This window comes from Equus quagga, unplaced genomic scaffold (assembly GCF_021613505.1).
Source record: "Equus quagga isolate Etosha38 unplaced genomic scaffold, UCLA_HA_Equagga_1.0 HiC_scaffold_111_RagTag, whole genome shotgun sequence".
Classification (NCBI taxonomy): domain Eukaryota; kingdom Metazoa; phylum Chordata; class Mammalia; order Perissodactyla; family Equidae; genus Equus; species Equus quagga.
In genome coordinates this window covers 174820-191985 of record NW_025792152.1, presented here as the reverse complement: position 1 = coordinate 191985, position 17166 = coordinate 174820, and the positions used below count along the sequence as shown (strand labels likewise).

The following is a 17166-nucleotide window of genomic DNA, read 5'->3' as shown; positions in this document are numbered from 1 at the left end:
TTCAAAAAAAAAAGAAACCAATATTGAGGCCTTTAGTGTGCTCATTGCTACTGGGGTATCATTGCTGCTAGGGCATCTCTGTGGACAGAACTTGGACACACACACACACATATATATTTACTTCTGCATCCATTATGTATTTTTTAAAAAAATGAGTTCAAGTTGATATCTCAGATTCCAAGGGTAAAGACTTCTCTTAATATTTTATCCAATATCTCCCCAATAAAAGAGTCAAGAGAAATGAAAAAAGTTTATGCATTTAAGTGGTTTCCAGCTATTGTCCAGGCCAAGGGTCAGCAAACTATGGCCAATTGTCTGTATTTTGTAAAATAGATTTATTGGAACACAGCCAAATGCATTAATTTAGGTATTGTCTACAGCTATTTTCCACTAGCATAGAATAATTGAGTAATTATGACAGAAGCTGTATGGCTCATAAAACTGAAAATATGTTTTGTGGTCCTTTATAGAAAAGGTTTACAGATCCCTGGTTGAAGCTATGACTCAAATTTTCATTTGGGAGATGGAATGGAAAGAATATGGGTTCAAATTCCATCCTTCCTCCAACAATTACTAGCCATGTGGCCTTAGGCAAACCACTGACCCTCTCTGAACCTCTACTGCCCCCTTCCTTGCAGGGTTTTAAAGAAGACTAGAGACTAAGTGAGTAAAATTCCTGGCACATGACAGATTCTCACCTAATGGTAGCTAGAATTACTTCTTCAGGTTGACTGTTCAGAATTTGGAATGGAACTTTGCATGAAAATAATTTATTTTCAGTGGCAGTTAGAAGACTAATACAGTCCACAGAGTCTGTCTGGCTCATAGGGTTTAGGATTTGAACCATAAGCCTAAACTCAATACTCACTCAATCACTTACTAGCTGTGGGAACCTGTGGGCAACTAACAACATCTTTGAGCTTGTTTTTCTCTCCATACCAGGGTGATATCTTCATGGGCTTATAAGAAGTTATGTCTATGCATATTTTTATCCCATGGTCCCCAACACCAGTCAGACAACCAAAGCTTGGATGGCTGCATCAAAAGTAGAATTGCGATGAATTAAAATACATGTTCCTGACCTTAGCCCCAGGGATTCCAAATCGGAAAGTCTAGAATAGGGATAACACTAAGCATTTGTAGCTAACACCTAAAGGGATTTTGTTGCAGGGCCAGTTAAACAGTAGAAAATGCCACACAAATTCCCTCTGTGATCTCATGTCAGCCCTACACCCTCAGCAGTGTCCTGCTCTCTTCCTCTCACTCAGGTGAATGCTTTTCCCATTAAAGGATTCCTCAAATTTCTATGGGAAAGGAAAATCTCCTTCTTCTGACACCCTGCATTGCATCCATTTGTAGGAGATTAGGTCCCACTGGACTCTACAGACTAAGTAAGATTTCCCATGTTTCAGAAGGAAATCTAACCTGTTCCTTAAATAGCCTGCTCTTTTACAAAAAATATACTCTGTGAGTCTTTCCTCATTGTATTGGGTCAATAAATATGAAACCAAGTGCCGAGCGAGGGTGTGAGGAGAAAAGAGGGGACAGGAAGATGACGAGGGACACTAGTAAAGAGGACAGCAAATTAAAGAAAGCAGAGGAGACCTGTTCCCCCATCTATGATGACCCTCAGCTGACCTTTCACACACTGCCCTGCTTGGCAGTGGGGCAGGGTAAGAAGCAGACACTGAAGCAGGTACTGGGGCCCCTAACGCATAGCTGGGGCTCACAGTAAGGTTGCAGACACAGGAAAACCCAGGGGGTGGGAGCTGGGATGAAGATTCCCAGGACCTTTTGGATGTGAGGGACACACATCACTGTGATTCCAGCATATGCCATGCCTGAATGCACATAGGCTGGGACACCAGCTCAAAAGGCAACACTCCAGTGCTCACTCTTACACACCAGCAGAAACCAGGAAGCAGAGGTGTGTCCAGAAGCAGGGATACAATGGGGGCTGTGGAGTTTAGTGGTGCCCAAAGAGCAGCTTTCAAACTATCTTAAGCCTTCATCCACCAAAATCTTTTTTTAATTGGAATGAAATTCACACAACATAAAATTAATCATTTCAGTGGCATTTGGTACATTCACAATGTTGTGTAACCACCACCTATATCAAGTTCCAAACATTTTCATCACCCCAAGAGAAAACATCATATCCTTTAATCAGTAACTCCCCCATTACTCTCTCTTTTAATAGTTTTACAGTGAAGGGTAGATTTTCTCTACAATGAGATTTTATGTAGCCACTGTTTCAAGAACTTTAGCAAACTTTGGGTTGAAAGGGCACAGGAACATTCTCTCTTCAAGTGGGAGCAGCTTTCTGGAAAGACCTAAGGTAAGCTTTCTCTTCTCCTGCCCCACCCAGTCCAATGGGAACAGTGCCAGGCACTTCCACTCACACACACACTGGACTGGTCAGTTTCATGTGATCAGCAGCCATGAGAACAAGGGTGCATCACAACTGCTCTGAGAGGAACAACTTAAGCACCCCACAGCCTGAGTCACTCCTGCAAATGGGTCCGGACAGAGGTGGGTTCTTACCCGCTGCTTCTCTGGGTCCACATAACGAATGCCAAAGTAGTCCTTCTCCAGCAAGCTGTAGTAGTTGCAGATGTGGTCAATGAGAAACTGCCCTTTGGTTTCCCTCTGCAAAGGAAGCACATTTAAGTTTCAGCCAGAGCTCACCTTGTACAATGATGTCTAAAATGTGCCTCCTTCACTCCAATAGGTCTGTGCTTAGAGAAATGCATTCATTCACTCCAGTCGCTGGAGCAGGGAGTTCCAAGCTCTTTCAATCACCAACCACAGTGAGAAATACATTTTGCACTGTGAGCCATTACACACACACACACAGAACCAAAGGAACACCAAAAAGAGGAGCCAAAGAGACACTAAACAATACTGTGCATAGATGCAATGCACTCTAATATGCTCTATTTTATTCTGTTATGTGCCATTTGATTTTTCTAAAGCTATTTAGGACTCAGAACACTGATTTCACAACTCAATACCTAATGGGGACCCTTGGTTTGAAAACCCACACACAATTCCACATACAATGCACCTGACTTCTTGCTCTAATTGCTCGGTAGGTATTCACTCACTCAGTCCTCACAATGACCCTATGAGGAAGGTACCCACTTTACATCTGACGAAACTGAGGCATAGAGAGGCTCAGTGGCTTGCCCAAAGTGACATAACATGTACAGAGCAGTATAGGACTGGACCAGGGCCAAGAGGCTCCAGAATCCGGGCTCCTACCACACTACTTTGTCTCCCTGGAGCATTGGTGAATCCACTGTGACTCTGCTGGATGGCCCAGTCTGGATGGTGTGGAAATGCAACGAATGGCGACACCCTGACTCTCACTAGGAAAGGTGGAAAACCTGTTGCCTCAGGCCTCAAAGCCACTGTATCACATCCATAAATCAACACTGAAAGGCACTGTGGGACGTTGAGGCGGGAGGGATCAGCACTGGGCCAAGATAACCTTGGGCAAACTCCCCAGCTGTTTCCACATCAGTAAAATGAGTTGGCTGGACTAGATGATTTCCAAGTTGGTTGGATTACTTTTCCTTCTAAAATTCCAACCAAATCTGATTAAGATAAATACTATTACCACAAAATCCTCTTAATACCAAAGACTCTTCCAAGCCCTCATCAGGATATTTGATAAGATTAATTTCTGCTTCAATCAAAGTCACTGACAGACCCATGGAATGTTTTAGGGATGGAATGTGACCTATAAAATAAATTAAGAAATTACAGACATTAACTGAACCCCTCTTCCAATCCACTAAAAATAATTTTGGAAGATTAGTGTGATCTATGTTGCGTGATTATCTTTTCATTAGAAACTATTACCATCAGCTCGGAGGGTTGATGAAAAAGCAACTCACTGGCCTGGGATGCACTGCATTGAGTGAAGGACTGAGGCTTATAAGCACATATGGTGATATGAAGCCTCAAGTCTCCTGAAATCACTTTGCAGTTTAATTTTGAATGAATTTTGAGCCTTTACATTCTTTCCAAGAGAAATTCTATCTGATGTAGCTCAAAAGGGACAAAACATCAAAATGGCATTTGTTTTTAGATTTCTGTAATTGTTTTTAACCCAGGAGGCTCAGATGACAAGATATATCTGATAACAGCCGAATCCAGTGCCCAGAATATAACCAATGAATTTAGTTCCTTTTACAGATTTAGTCTTCAATCCATCCATTGTAAAGAGGCTGCTGCAGGATCAAATCACTAAACATAATGTGTGAGTCCATCATTTTATGGCTGGATTGCCAAGGTCTCTGAAGGAGGATTTGCTGGGGTGGACAACCCCCACCATGTACGATACATGCCAGATGTGTGGGTCAGGGCAATGCCTCGTAATGACGTCGGAGTAAGCAGACCTTGATTGTGCCTGACACCTACTGCTGGCACTTTGCCCTGAAGATGTTCTCAAAAGCGCAGCAAAGATTTTTTTTTTTTCCTGAGGAAGATTAGCCCTGAGCTAACTACGCCAATCTTCCTCTTTCTGCTGAGGAAGACTGGCCCTGAGCTAACATCCATGTCCATCTTCCTCTATTTTATACATGGGACACCTACCACAGCATGGCTTTTGCCAAGCAGTGCCATGTTTGCATCTGGGATCCGAACCAGAGAAACCCGGGCCACCAAGAAGTGGAATATGCGAACTTAACTGTTGTGCCACCGGGCCGGCCCCAAAACAAAGATTGTTTTAATGATTAAACACAGAAACCAATACATATTCTGCAGCAATAACTCCTTAGACGATCTAAGACCTTGAGAGAAGGAAGTGCCACTGCAGACAATGTGGCGACTGGAGTGAGCAGTGTGGCCGAAACAGGGATCACTGCCTTCCTCAAGAGCAGGTGAGGCCAGTTCCAGTGGTACCTGCCACCAGGTGGGTTCTAGGTCCCTGCTCCTGAACACACCACCCGCAGGGCAGCAATGCTGCAGAGCAGAGGCCTCAGCCTCACCCAGGAGGGAGCCTGTTGGAAACACAGAGTCCCAGGCCCTGCCCAGACCCTCTGAACTAACCTGCCTTTTAGCAAGTTCCTGGGTTATTCACATGCTCATTCAAGTGTGAGCAGCATTGGTCTAGGAGAATTTCCCTGACACAGGAGAAGTGCAAAAATTGTACCTGTCTCCAGAGGTCACTAGAACAAAAGCCCATTTTCCCTTGAGAATTGTCTGTTTCTCAACTCAGAAAAGTCAGTCTTGCCCAACCTCGAGTACACAAACTCCCTCTGCCTTCGTCAGAGGCAGGACCCTGCAGCTCCACCCCTGAGTCTGCTGTCAGCCAACCTCATCATCCTGAGATGCTCCATGTCACTGCTTCGCGCTGAGGAAGCCAGCGTGCAGCCTCCTGTTCTGCTCTGTTCCTCTCCTGCCTGGAACTGTGGACAGTGTTCTTAGGCCACGTAAGTTGCTAGTACTACCATTTCTGTGCACTAAGCCCGGCTTTGCACTAAAGACAAGGCCATCCAGGCCCGGTACCAAGGGCTGGAAGCGATCCTTCAGGGTCAGGTGTGTGAGGGGCAGAAGTCCAGCTCCCAGCCCCACAGTGTCACTTCAGGCGAGGGGCTTGGGGGTGAATGCTGGTTCTGCCCTCCACATCCCACCCTTTGGAACCCTGGTGAACTGGCTCAAACCCTCCATTCACTTCCTCCTGAGCTTCCTGGGGGGAGAGGGCATTGTTGACTGCCCTGTCCTGCTGCCTAAGCCAGTGCCTGGCACACCGGATGGTATCGAGTGAATGAATGAGGTGTTGCTTTCTCTCCTGGAAAACCTGGGGTCTGGGAACTGACAGTGAGCCCCCGGCAAGAAAGCAGAGTCCTTGCACTGGAGATTCTGCAAAGAGAGAGGAATTAGTCAACTTTCACCCAGATCCTTCAAGGTCTACGTGGAGAAATAGTTACCAAAGATTCTAAGTGTAAAGACTTATTTTTAATGTTGAAATTCTGTCAATTCTCCCACAAGATAGCAGCTGTACTTTCAATACAGACTGAATAGGGGAAAGTTACAGAGATAATACAAATTCTTTAGAGCTGGTGCCTAAGTTGTGTTTTATTAAACACAACTGTGTTTCACACATTGGAAAAGCAGTAGGACATGAATGTGTGAGCAGGGCTCATCAGGGGGCAGTAGGTTATTATAATCTGTACCTCACGAAAGTGCCTTAAGTCTAGACTCTTGATGCTGCCTCTAAATGAGGTCATAGAGTCAGAAGTGCATGGACAAAGTTGAAAGAAGAATTGGTTCAGCACACATTTAAACTTGTGTCCCTCTACTGGTCCTCACCGCCTGTAGTGCACTGTGGATTGATATTTTTTCACAAATACTGTACTAAAATATTGTGAATACAATTGTAATACTTTAATGTGTTAAAAATCTAAACCAATGCTAGTCAAGTTATGGTTTATGGACTGTGCTGTGTGTTACTAGTTCATGACATAAATCAGAAATTGAGTGATTTATTTTCAGTGTTTTTTACAATTATTAGTCCAAAATAGATCGGGGGAACAAAACCTAGGACTGGTCTCTCACCAGAGAGAGTTTGAGATGCTCTGATCTAAACTGAGCTGCCATGTTTGGGCTTCTGTTTGGGATTTCTTCACTCCAGGAGCCTCAAAGTGTGAAGGGGCTGGGTCCTCTCTCCACCTTCTCAACCACATTTTACACGATTCTTGGTGTGCGTGTGGATCCCTGAACACCTTGCAATAACCCCACATTCTCTCAGGGTCCCCTCCCATAGATGGGAAATGAACCTAATTTTTGTAATCACAAACTAGCCTACTTTTCAGAAAATCCCACCTCGCCTCTCCCACACAAACTATGTACTAGAAAAACAGAACAAGCCACTATGTTCTAGTCTTGTTTCCACCACTTACCAATTGCGTGGCCTTAAGCAAGTCATGAAATCTCTCTGAGACTTAGTTTCTTCTTGTATAAAAGGGGAATTATGATGATAACTTTCAAATCTACACCAATGGGTTACTTTGAGGCTCATTCATGTGTTTGTTAAACATCTACTATACAGCAGGCATTGGGATAAGGATTAGAGATAGTGAGCAAAATATAATTTACACTCTCACAGACCTTAAAACCCTGCGGTTTATAAAATGTGAAAGCATTTTACCAATGTAAGATGTCATTATTAACAATACTGAGAATATCTTAAACTTAAATCTTTGTCTCTAATTTCATAGATCCTTCTAAATACAAGGAAGTTGAGAGGAACAGGATTCACCTCCCAAAACTGGCCTGAGTGGTAGAAAAAGTGAACAAAGAAACAAATAATTCATTTATTTCCCCTAATTCCCCTTGACTCAATTGCTGATGATGTATTTACTTCAACTCTCCAGTTCAGTGGTAAAGTTAAAACAATAATATATTTGTGCTTAAAGAAAGAGCAAGAGAAATCAATTGGTAAGTCAGCAATGTCTTGTCTTCAATGGAAAAGTATGGTGGATTTCAATCCTCAATTCCTAAAACTCTAGGCCAAGACAGTTTGCTACCTTTTAGATACTGGTTAAGTGAGGCAAAGAGTATTAACCCCAAAATACCTAGTGTATTGTTATAAACTAAGTTTTAGAGTTTGAATATCTACTTTCAGGAATGAAGGTATGAACATAATAATGATAATTACTATTTATTGAACATTTACTGTACACCCAGAACTGTTACATACTTTGCATTTAACCTCTTTACAACCCACTGAGGTAACTACTATTCTCCCATGTTATAGATTTTAAAAACAGACTCAGAAATGTTAAGTTTGTTTGTAAGTGTGTCAAACCCAGGTCCAACACCTACGCCCAAGCTGTTGTAGGAATTCAGTCCTCCTATCTTCCCCATTCTCTATGTGGACACAGAAGAAAAGAACAATATGGGGATCTTGGAACAGTATCAAGTTCCCCAGTTCTTAGAATTTGGACACTGGCAGGAAGGATCACTAGGTCATCTACCACCACACCAGGTCCAGGGAGAGGCAGTTTTATAAAACACACATCACATTATAGTAGACATCATTGGTTAATTTCCAAGCATCCATACAACCCTGTCTTCCCTACTAGAACCCAAACTTTGTTCAGGTATGTACATGTGTGTGCATACATATAACACATACATACACACACACGCACGGGTACATACAAAGTCCATGAGCCTCGGGGTACTATAACCCACCCCTACCTCCAGTTTAGGTCAAGAAGACATGAGGGGCAACTGACTGGGGTTTCTGGGATGGCTCTTGTTCACTCTTCTGAAAGAGCTTCAGGAAGACACTTTGCCTTCACTCTGGAAGTCATTATACAAAGGCCTGAGGCCTGGAACTGCTGCAGCCGTCTTGAAATCGGCCTGAAGATGAAGCCAACACAGGGTTGAGCCAAAATACTCACAGGAAAATGGAACTTGTGTCTCCAGGTTATCAATCATGAAGCTCACCCTGAGTGTGAACTCCCAGTGATGCCAACAAAATTCTTGTTTCAGCTAGTACAAATTGGTTTTTCTGCTTGTTGCACACAAAATGTTCACTTGGAAGAGAAGGTGAATCAACCTCAGGCCAAGTAGAAGAGCATGGAAAGGACAATACTGCAAGTGTGAAACATGATCACAGAGGTTATCGACTAATGAACCACAGAACCAAGTGCGTCTACCAACATGTCTATTCAGTCAGCACAGTGTTTTCATATTTTTAAGTTGGGAGACTGCACAGAAAATCTGGATGCTGGCTGCTCTGGAAGAGCTGGAGGGTCTGGAAGCTGGACCATAAAGCTCTGCTGGAGCTCAGTATTAGGTGCCCCTTCCACAGAGAGTGAACCTTGCAGTCTACCATGTTCCCCTTCATCCTAGTGTCTTCCACATCTTCCATTTCTCACACTTCCCAGGACCCCAGAAGAACTGAGTTTACAACCCTGATCTAAGGCAAACTAGAGGCTTTTGAAAGGGTTCCTTGAAATGTTTTCCTTAAAACCACTTGGGAGCATCTACACAGAGAGGAAACGTCCTCAATCTACACCTTTGAGCTGCCTTCTTAGACTGTCCAGCCACTGAAGTCCTAGGACTTGTGGGAGGAGGAAGGGCCCAACACAGAACAGGCTTAAGGGAGGATCACTAAGAAGAGGGGAGCAGGCAATGGCTGGAAGAAGCAGACACACAGATCCTGGACACTGGAAACAGTTCATCTGGGGGCTGGCACTGTGGCCCCAGGAGCCCTCTCTGGCAAACAGAAGTAGCACTGCAAGACCTCACTTTCTGATAATAAAGGCTGTGAGGTTATTGTTCAAACAGCTCTGTGGCTTAGCACCCTATGCTAGCCAGAGTTGTTCTTGAGGAGAAGGTACAGCCTGCACATATGCACATCTGGGGAAGACAGAATTGACAGTCTCTGCTGATTCTTCTACCTGGGAAGGAGGAATCCAACTCCTACAGGGATACCTAGAAACTCCAGAGGGATTCTGGATAACCACAAGGCCCTGAACAGCAACTGAATCCTCAGGGCTCACTGCCAGGAGTGTGTCTTCTAGGGACAGGTGGTTGCATTTCTTTCATGAATTAAGAGCCTCAATCCATTTACCTTCATAGGCAGATAAACTAAGAATAGTAATGAGAAACTGGTGAACTAAATAGTTTTCCTTCTATTGTGAAGGACACGCATTTCTTAACTTAAGAAAAATTGTGGTTTAATTGAACAACATAAAAACATTCTGTTTATATCTCCACTAAAAAAATTCAAGTATATTTGTATAAATTCATTAATTTTGTTATGGTAAGCACCACAGCTTTACCCAAAACAGAGCATTTCTTTAGAAAGAAATTAGCTTTTATAATTGGATTTTAAATAGCAAGTGATGTATTGTTTTGTTAATAGTTCTTTCCCATTGCAGACAGTAACTGGTATTTGATATTTGGCTGTGACATAACATTCAGAAAATCGCATCATCCCAGGACAGTGAGGAAAGAAGTAATATTAAAGTTCTTTAAATGAGGAGAAAACTAAAGAAAAATAAGAATAGAGGGAGAATCCATTTTCTCACACAGAAATTAAAAGTTGCTTTGAGCCACAACTAGAAGGACCCACAACTAAAAGTATACAACTATCTACTGGGGGGGATTTTGGGAGAAAAAGAAAAAAAAAGTTGCTTTGATTTGTGTTACTCAAACATTTTCAGATGAACGAAAGGTAATGCCAAGGTTTGGGGAACCTGCAGTACCCAATTCTGCACACACATGTTACATAGTAATAATCAGTATATTATGGCTAAGGTACTTGAAAATATAAGCTAGATTGATTAAAAGCATTTTTGTACACAATAAACCTTCATAAGTTGGGGAATGGGAAGGGCATGGCTATGACTGCAGGAGTGACCTAAAAACCAGAGAATAACAACAAAACTACCACCAAGCCAGACACTCGTTGGGATAGAAAAATCAACAGTTACCTGAAAGTGATCATCTGTCCAAAAAACTAAAGGCAAAGCACAAGTGGCCGCCTAGCCCAGCAAGGCCCTTTGGTAGAGAGTCAAAACACAACTGCCAATATCAAGTCCATGGTGGCCACTATGCATTTGGAGAAGACAGAAATGTACTGCCACCCTCACAGCAAGAGGCTTAGAGTTATCAAGGCTGGGGAAGATATAAGGGCCCCAAGGAAGAAAGACAAAGAAACAGTGCAACTACAAGAAGGGAGAACAATCAGAACAGGTTGGCCACTGCATTGTCTGGGTCCTGAATGGTGTTTCTGAGGGAATGGCATGGTTGAATAAGCAGGCAGAGTGGCTTGGAGTCGGTAATGTTTCCTTTTGTTTTTCTCCTGGGTGTTCTCCACCTCCATTACCTCTCCTGTGTTCCACAGCTTTCATTCTATAAGATGGCTTGTGTGCATGGGGTCATTTCTCTTTTGACTGGCACACAGATCCATCCCAATGCTTGGGGAATCATATTTGGTGTGTCAGCTCTTCTTAGCAATTTCTGCCACTGCTCAGTGCTCAAAAGGGTCTTCCTTCCCCATCTTTTTTTCTTCTTCATGTTTCAAGATTTAGTGCCATTGCCAGACCCAGTTCTTGAAGCCATTCACCTCTGAATAATATGAAAGCTTTCCAATGCCAATTCTTTCTAAAATTTCAACAAAGTATTTTTTCTCAGGCTGAGGAAATAAAGGCTCCGAAAGCCTAATTAACTTACCCAAGGTCAACACAGCTAGAAAGTAGCAGAGTCAATATTTATACCCAGGTCTACTTGATTTGGTTATCATAGCCAAATTTTTAAAGGTTTAAAAGAAATAACTTCCTCAATTTGATAAAGAAGGTCTACAAAAGGCCTATAGCTAACATCATACTTAAAGAAACTAGATGCTTTCCCCATAAAATCAGGTCAAAGCAAAATGTCCCCTCTTACTATATCTATTCAATATCATACTGGAAACTACACCCCGGGAAAGCAGTGGGCGAGGGCCCAGGGAGAAGAATGGGATCATGCAGAAGAAAGACAGTACCCCTTCCCCCACCCACCTGGCACTCCATCCCTTTCATCTCCCAGACAACTGTGCAGAGAAAGAGGTGGTGTCTGTGAAAGGCATGCAGGTCTCCATGATTGCCCAGAGTGCCCAACAGAGAGAGAGGCAGGGGCTGGGAAACGTGCACAAGTGAAAGAAGGTGCCCCTTCCCCCATCAGGCACTGAGCTCAGTGATCACCCAGAGCACACTGGGGAGAGAGAGGCGGTGGCTGGGAAAGGTGTGCAGGTGAAAAAAAGCACCCCTTTCCCCTGTTGGCACTCCAGCTCCATGATCACCCAGAGTGCAGTGGGGAGAGGAGGCAGCTGGAAAAGGAGTGAAAGTGAAAGAATGCACCTCTTCTCCCACCTGGCACTCGAGCTCCATGATCACCCAGAGTGCAGTGGAGAGAGAGAGTTGGTAGTTGGGAAAGGTGTGCAGGTGTAAGAAGGTGCTCCTTCCCCCACCCAGCACTCCAGCCCTTCAATCACCCAGAGCTCCACACAGAGAGAAAAGTAGAGGCTGGGGGAAGGGCAAGTGAAAGAAAACACCCCTCCCCCACCTGGTGCCCCAGATCTGCCTTCAATCAGAGTGTCACATAGAAGGAAAAGAAGTCAGTGGCTAGAACAGGGGAGCTCTGGATCATGCTAGGCACAGAATACACAGGGCCTGAGCCCCACCCAGTGGTGCCAGGTGGAAGCTGAGACTAGATAACATCTATGTGGAGGCAAAAATACATGCCATCAAGCAGTATGAAAAAGTATATTAAGTCTCCAGACCAGAAGAAAAGTGACAAGTACCCAGAAACTAACACTGAACATACAGGAATTCATAACCTAAATGACAAAGAATTCAAAATAGCTATAATAAAAAATTCAATGAGTTACAAGAAAACACAGAAAGACAAATCAATGAATTTGGGAACGTCTTCACAAGAGAGATTGAAAGTATAAAGAAGAACCAATCAGAATTGTTGGAGATGAAATACACAATGGATTAGATAAAGAAAAATCTAGAGTCCCTAAACAACAGAGCTGAAAATATGGAGGACCGAATTAGCAATCTAAAAGATAGTAATATAGAAATGTTTCAGATGGAGGAGAAGAGAGAACTACAGACTAAAAAGAAGTGAAGAAACTCTCAGAGAAATAGCTGACTCAGTTAGGAAATGCAACATAAGGATTATAGATATTCCAGAGAGGAGAGAGGAGAATGGAGTAGAAAGCTTGTTCAAATAAATAATAGCTGAACACTTCCCAAACCTGGGGAAAGAGCTGGAAATACAAGTGAATGAAGCCAGTAGGTCTCCTAATTTCATCAGTGTAAAAAGAACTACAACAAGGCATATAGCAGTAAAGCTGGCAAAAGTCAATGACAAAGAAAAAAATACTAAGGGCAGCAAGGCAGAAGAAAATAACTTACAAAGGAATCCCTATCAAGTTTTCAGTGGATTTTTCAGCAGAAACCTGAAAAAAATATAGGAAAAGGGCTACAAAACCCTGAGCAAGGAGATGAATAGGAAGGCAATAATCAGAAAATGGCAGTTCTCTATCAAATTAGGTTAGTAAACACCTAACTTTAACATTAAGGATAAACAGAAGGAAAACACCAAAATAAAAATAATCTCATCATTTTAACCACAAGTTTACAACACAAGATGGAATGAGATATGACAAAAATAACTTAGAAGGAGAAGAGGAAAGGGACAGAATTGGCATAGTCTAAGGAAATAAGAGTCTATAAGAAAATGGACTATCTCATCTACGTAAACCTAATGCTAACCACTAAACAAACAATTAGAACAGAGGCGTATATGATAAACAAAGGGAAAATAAACAAAACCACCATAGAGAACTAACTAATAAAACTGGTTGCCAAAAATACACAGGATGAGAAACAAAGGAAATGCAGAAGAACCAGAAAACAAGCAATAAGATGGCAATATTAAGCCCTCATATATCAATAATCACTCTAAATGTAAATGTATTGAATTTTCCAATCAAATGACACAGAGTGGCAGGATGGATTAAACAACAAGATCCAACAATATGCTGCCTCTAGGAAACACATCTCAGCTCCAAAGACAAACACAGGGTTAGAGTGAAGGGATGGAATATGATTCTCCAAGCTAACAGAAAACAAAAGAAAGCAAGTGTTGCCATATTTATATCAGACAAAGCAGATTTCAAGACAAAACAAGTAAAGAGAGACAAAGAGGGCAGTATACAACGATAAAAGGGACACTCCAACAAGAAGACGTAGCACTTATAAACATATATACATCCAACACAGGAGCACCAAAGTACATAAAGCAACTATTAAGAAACCTAAAAGGAGATATCAATGATAACACAATAACAGTAGGGGGCCTCAATACCCCACTTATATCAATGAATAGATCATCCAGACAAAGAGTCAACAAAGAAATAGAGGAATTAAATGAAAAACTAGACCAGATAGACTTAATAGATATATACAGAACACTCCATCCAAAAACAGCAGAATATACATTCTTCTCAAGTGCACACAGAACATTCTCAAGGACAGATCATATATTTGGAAACAAGCCAAACTTCAATAAATGTATGATGATTTAAATCATATCTAGTATCTTTTCTGACCATAATGCTATGAAACTAGAAATCAACTATAAGAAAAAAGCTGGGAAAGGAAAAAAAAATATGGAGACTAAACCACATGCTACTGAACAAGCAATGGATCATCAAAGAAAGAAAGAGAGAAATCAAAAAAACACATCAAACCAACTCATAGGGGATGCAGCAAAATCAGTCCTAAGAGGGCAATTTATAGCAATACAGGTCCATGTTAACAAATAAGAAAAAGGTCAAATCAACAATCTTAAACTGCACCTAACAGAATTAGAAAAAGAAGACCAAACAAAGCCCAAACTCAGTATAAGGAGGGAAACAATATAAATTAGAGTAGAAATAAGTGAAATTGAAACAAAAAAGACTGTAGAAAGAATCAATGAATCAAGGAGCTGGTTCTGTGAGAAGATAAACAAAATTGACAAATCCTTAGTCAGACTCACTAAGAAAAAAAGAGAGCAGCCTCAAATAAATAAAATTAGAAATGAAAGAGGAGAAATTACAATGGATACCATAGAAATACAAAAGATTATAAGAGAATATTATGAAAAACTATATGCCAACAAACTGGACAATCTTGAAGAAATAGATAAATTCTTAGATTCTTACAACCTCCTAAAACTGAATCAAGAAGAAATAGAGAATCTGAATAGACCCATCACAAGTAAAGAGATTGAAACAGTAATAAAACCCTCCCAAAAAACAACAGTCCACGACCAGATGGCTTCTTGGGAGAATTCTACCAAACATTCAAAGATTCATTGCCTGTCCTTATCAAATTATTCCAAAAAATTGAAGAAGACGGCACACTTCCTAACTCATTCTATGAGGCTAAAATCACCTATCCCGAAGCCAGACAAGGACAATACAGAGAAGGAAAACTACAGGCCAATATCACTGATGAACATAGATGCAAAAATACTCAACAAAATATTGGCAAACCGAATACAGCAATACATTAAAAAGATCATACACCATGATCAAGTGGGATTCATCCCAGGGACACAAGGATGGTTCAGCATCTGCAAATCACTCAATGATACACCACATTAACAAAATGAGAAGTAAAAACCACATGACAATCTCAATAGATGCAGAGAAAGCATTTGACAAGATCCAACATCCATTCATGATAAAAACTCTCAATAAAACGGCTATAGAAGGAAAGTACCTCAACAAAATAAAGGCCATATATTGACAAACCCACAGCCAACATCATACTCAATGGGGAAAAACTGAAAGCCATCCCTCTGAGAAGAGGAACAAGACAAGGGTGCTCACTCTCACCACTCCTATTCAACATAGTACTAGAGGTTTTGGCCAGAGCAATTGGGTTAGAAAAAGAAATAAAAAGAACCCAAATAGGCAATGAAGAAGTGAAACTCGCTCTGTTTGCCAACAACATAATTTTATATATAGAAAATCCTAAATAATCCATTGGAAAACTATTAGAAATAATCAACAACTACAGTAAAGTTGCAGGATACAAAGTCAACTTAGAAATATCAGTGGAATTTATATACTTCAATAATGAACCAATAGAATGAGAACTCAAGAATACAATCCCATTTACAATTGCAACAAAAAAATAAAATATCTATGAATAAATTTACCCAAGGAAGTGAAAGACCTATACAATGAATATTATAAGACATTATTGAAAGAACTGTATAATGACATAAAGAAATGGAAGGATGTTCCTTGCACATGGATTGGAAGAATAAACATAGTTAAAATGGCCATACTACCTAAAGAAATCTACAGATTCAATGCAATCCCAATCAGAATCCTAATGACAGTCTTCAGAGAAATAGAAAAAAGAACCTTAAAATTCATTTGGAGCAAGAAAAGACCCCAAATAGCAAAATCAATCCTGAGAAACAAGAACAAAGCTGGTGACATCACAATTCTTGACTTCAAAACATATTACAAAGCTGTAGTAATCAAAACAGCATGCTACAGGTACAAAAACAGGCACACAGATCAATGGAACAGAATTGAAAGCTCAGAAATAAAACCACACATCTATGGACAGCTAATCTTTGACAAAGGAGCCAAGAACATACAATGGAGAAATGAAAGTCTCTTCAATAAATGTTGCTGGGAAAACTGGACAACCACGTGCAAAATAATGAAACTAGACCACAATCCTTCTCCATACACAAAAATATACTCAAAATGCACCAAAGAGTTGCAGGTAAGACCTGAAACCATAAAACTTCTGGAAGAAAATATAGGCAGCACACTCTGACATCAGTCTTAAAGGATCTTTTCGAATACCCATGTCCACTTGGACAAGAGAAAAAAAATAAACAAGTGGGACTTTATAAGACTAAAGAGCTTTTGGAAGGCAAAGGAAACCAGGATCAAAATGGAAAAACAACCGACCAACTGGGAGAAAATATTTGCAAATCATATATCTGACAAAGAGTTAATCTCCATAATATATAAATAACTCATGCAACTGAACTACAAAAAAACAAACAACCCAATCAGAAAATGGGCAGAAGATATGAATAGACGTTTTTCCAAAGATGATATAGAGATGGTCAATATGCACGTGAAAAGATCCTCAACATCACTAATCAGGGAAATGCAATTCAAAACTACACTTAGATATCACCTTATGCCTGTTAGAATGGCTATAATCACGAAGACAAAAAATAACAAATGTTGGAGAGGTTGTGGAGAAAAGGGGACTCTCATCCACTGTTGGTGGCAATGGAAACTGGTGCAGCCACTGTGGAAAACAGTATGGAGATTTCTCAAAAAATTAAAAATAGAAATACCATATGATCCAGCCATCTCACTACTGAGTATTTATCCAAAGAAGTTGAAATCACCAATACAAAGAGGCTTATGCACCCCTATGTCCATTGCAGCATTATTCACAATAGCCAAAATGTGGAAGCAACCCAAGTGCCCATTGACCAATGACTGGGTAAAGAAGATGTAGTATATATACACAATGGAATACTACTCAGCCATAAAAAAGACAAAATTCTCCCTTTTGCAACCACATGGATGGACCTTGAGGGTATTAG

The 17166-nt window shown here is 41.1% G+C and overlaps 1 protein-coding gene across 1 annotated transcript in view; it reads right to left on the bottom strand.

Moving 5' to 3' along the window:
• The window catches only part of LOC124231889 (FERM domain-containing protein 3-like), a gene marked incomplete at its 3' end in the record, with an annotated part of 191692 nt that overhangs the window by 44090 nt on the left and 130436 nt on the right, over positions 1-17166 (bottom strand). The window contains exon 2 of the mRNA XM_046648902.1: positions 2545-2649. Coding sequence (XP_046504858.1) covers positions 2545-2649 — 105 coding nt within the window. The remainder of the gene's footprint in view (positions 1-2544; positions 2650-17166) is intronic.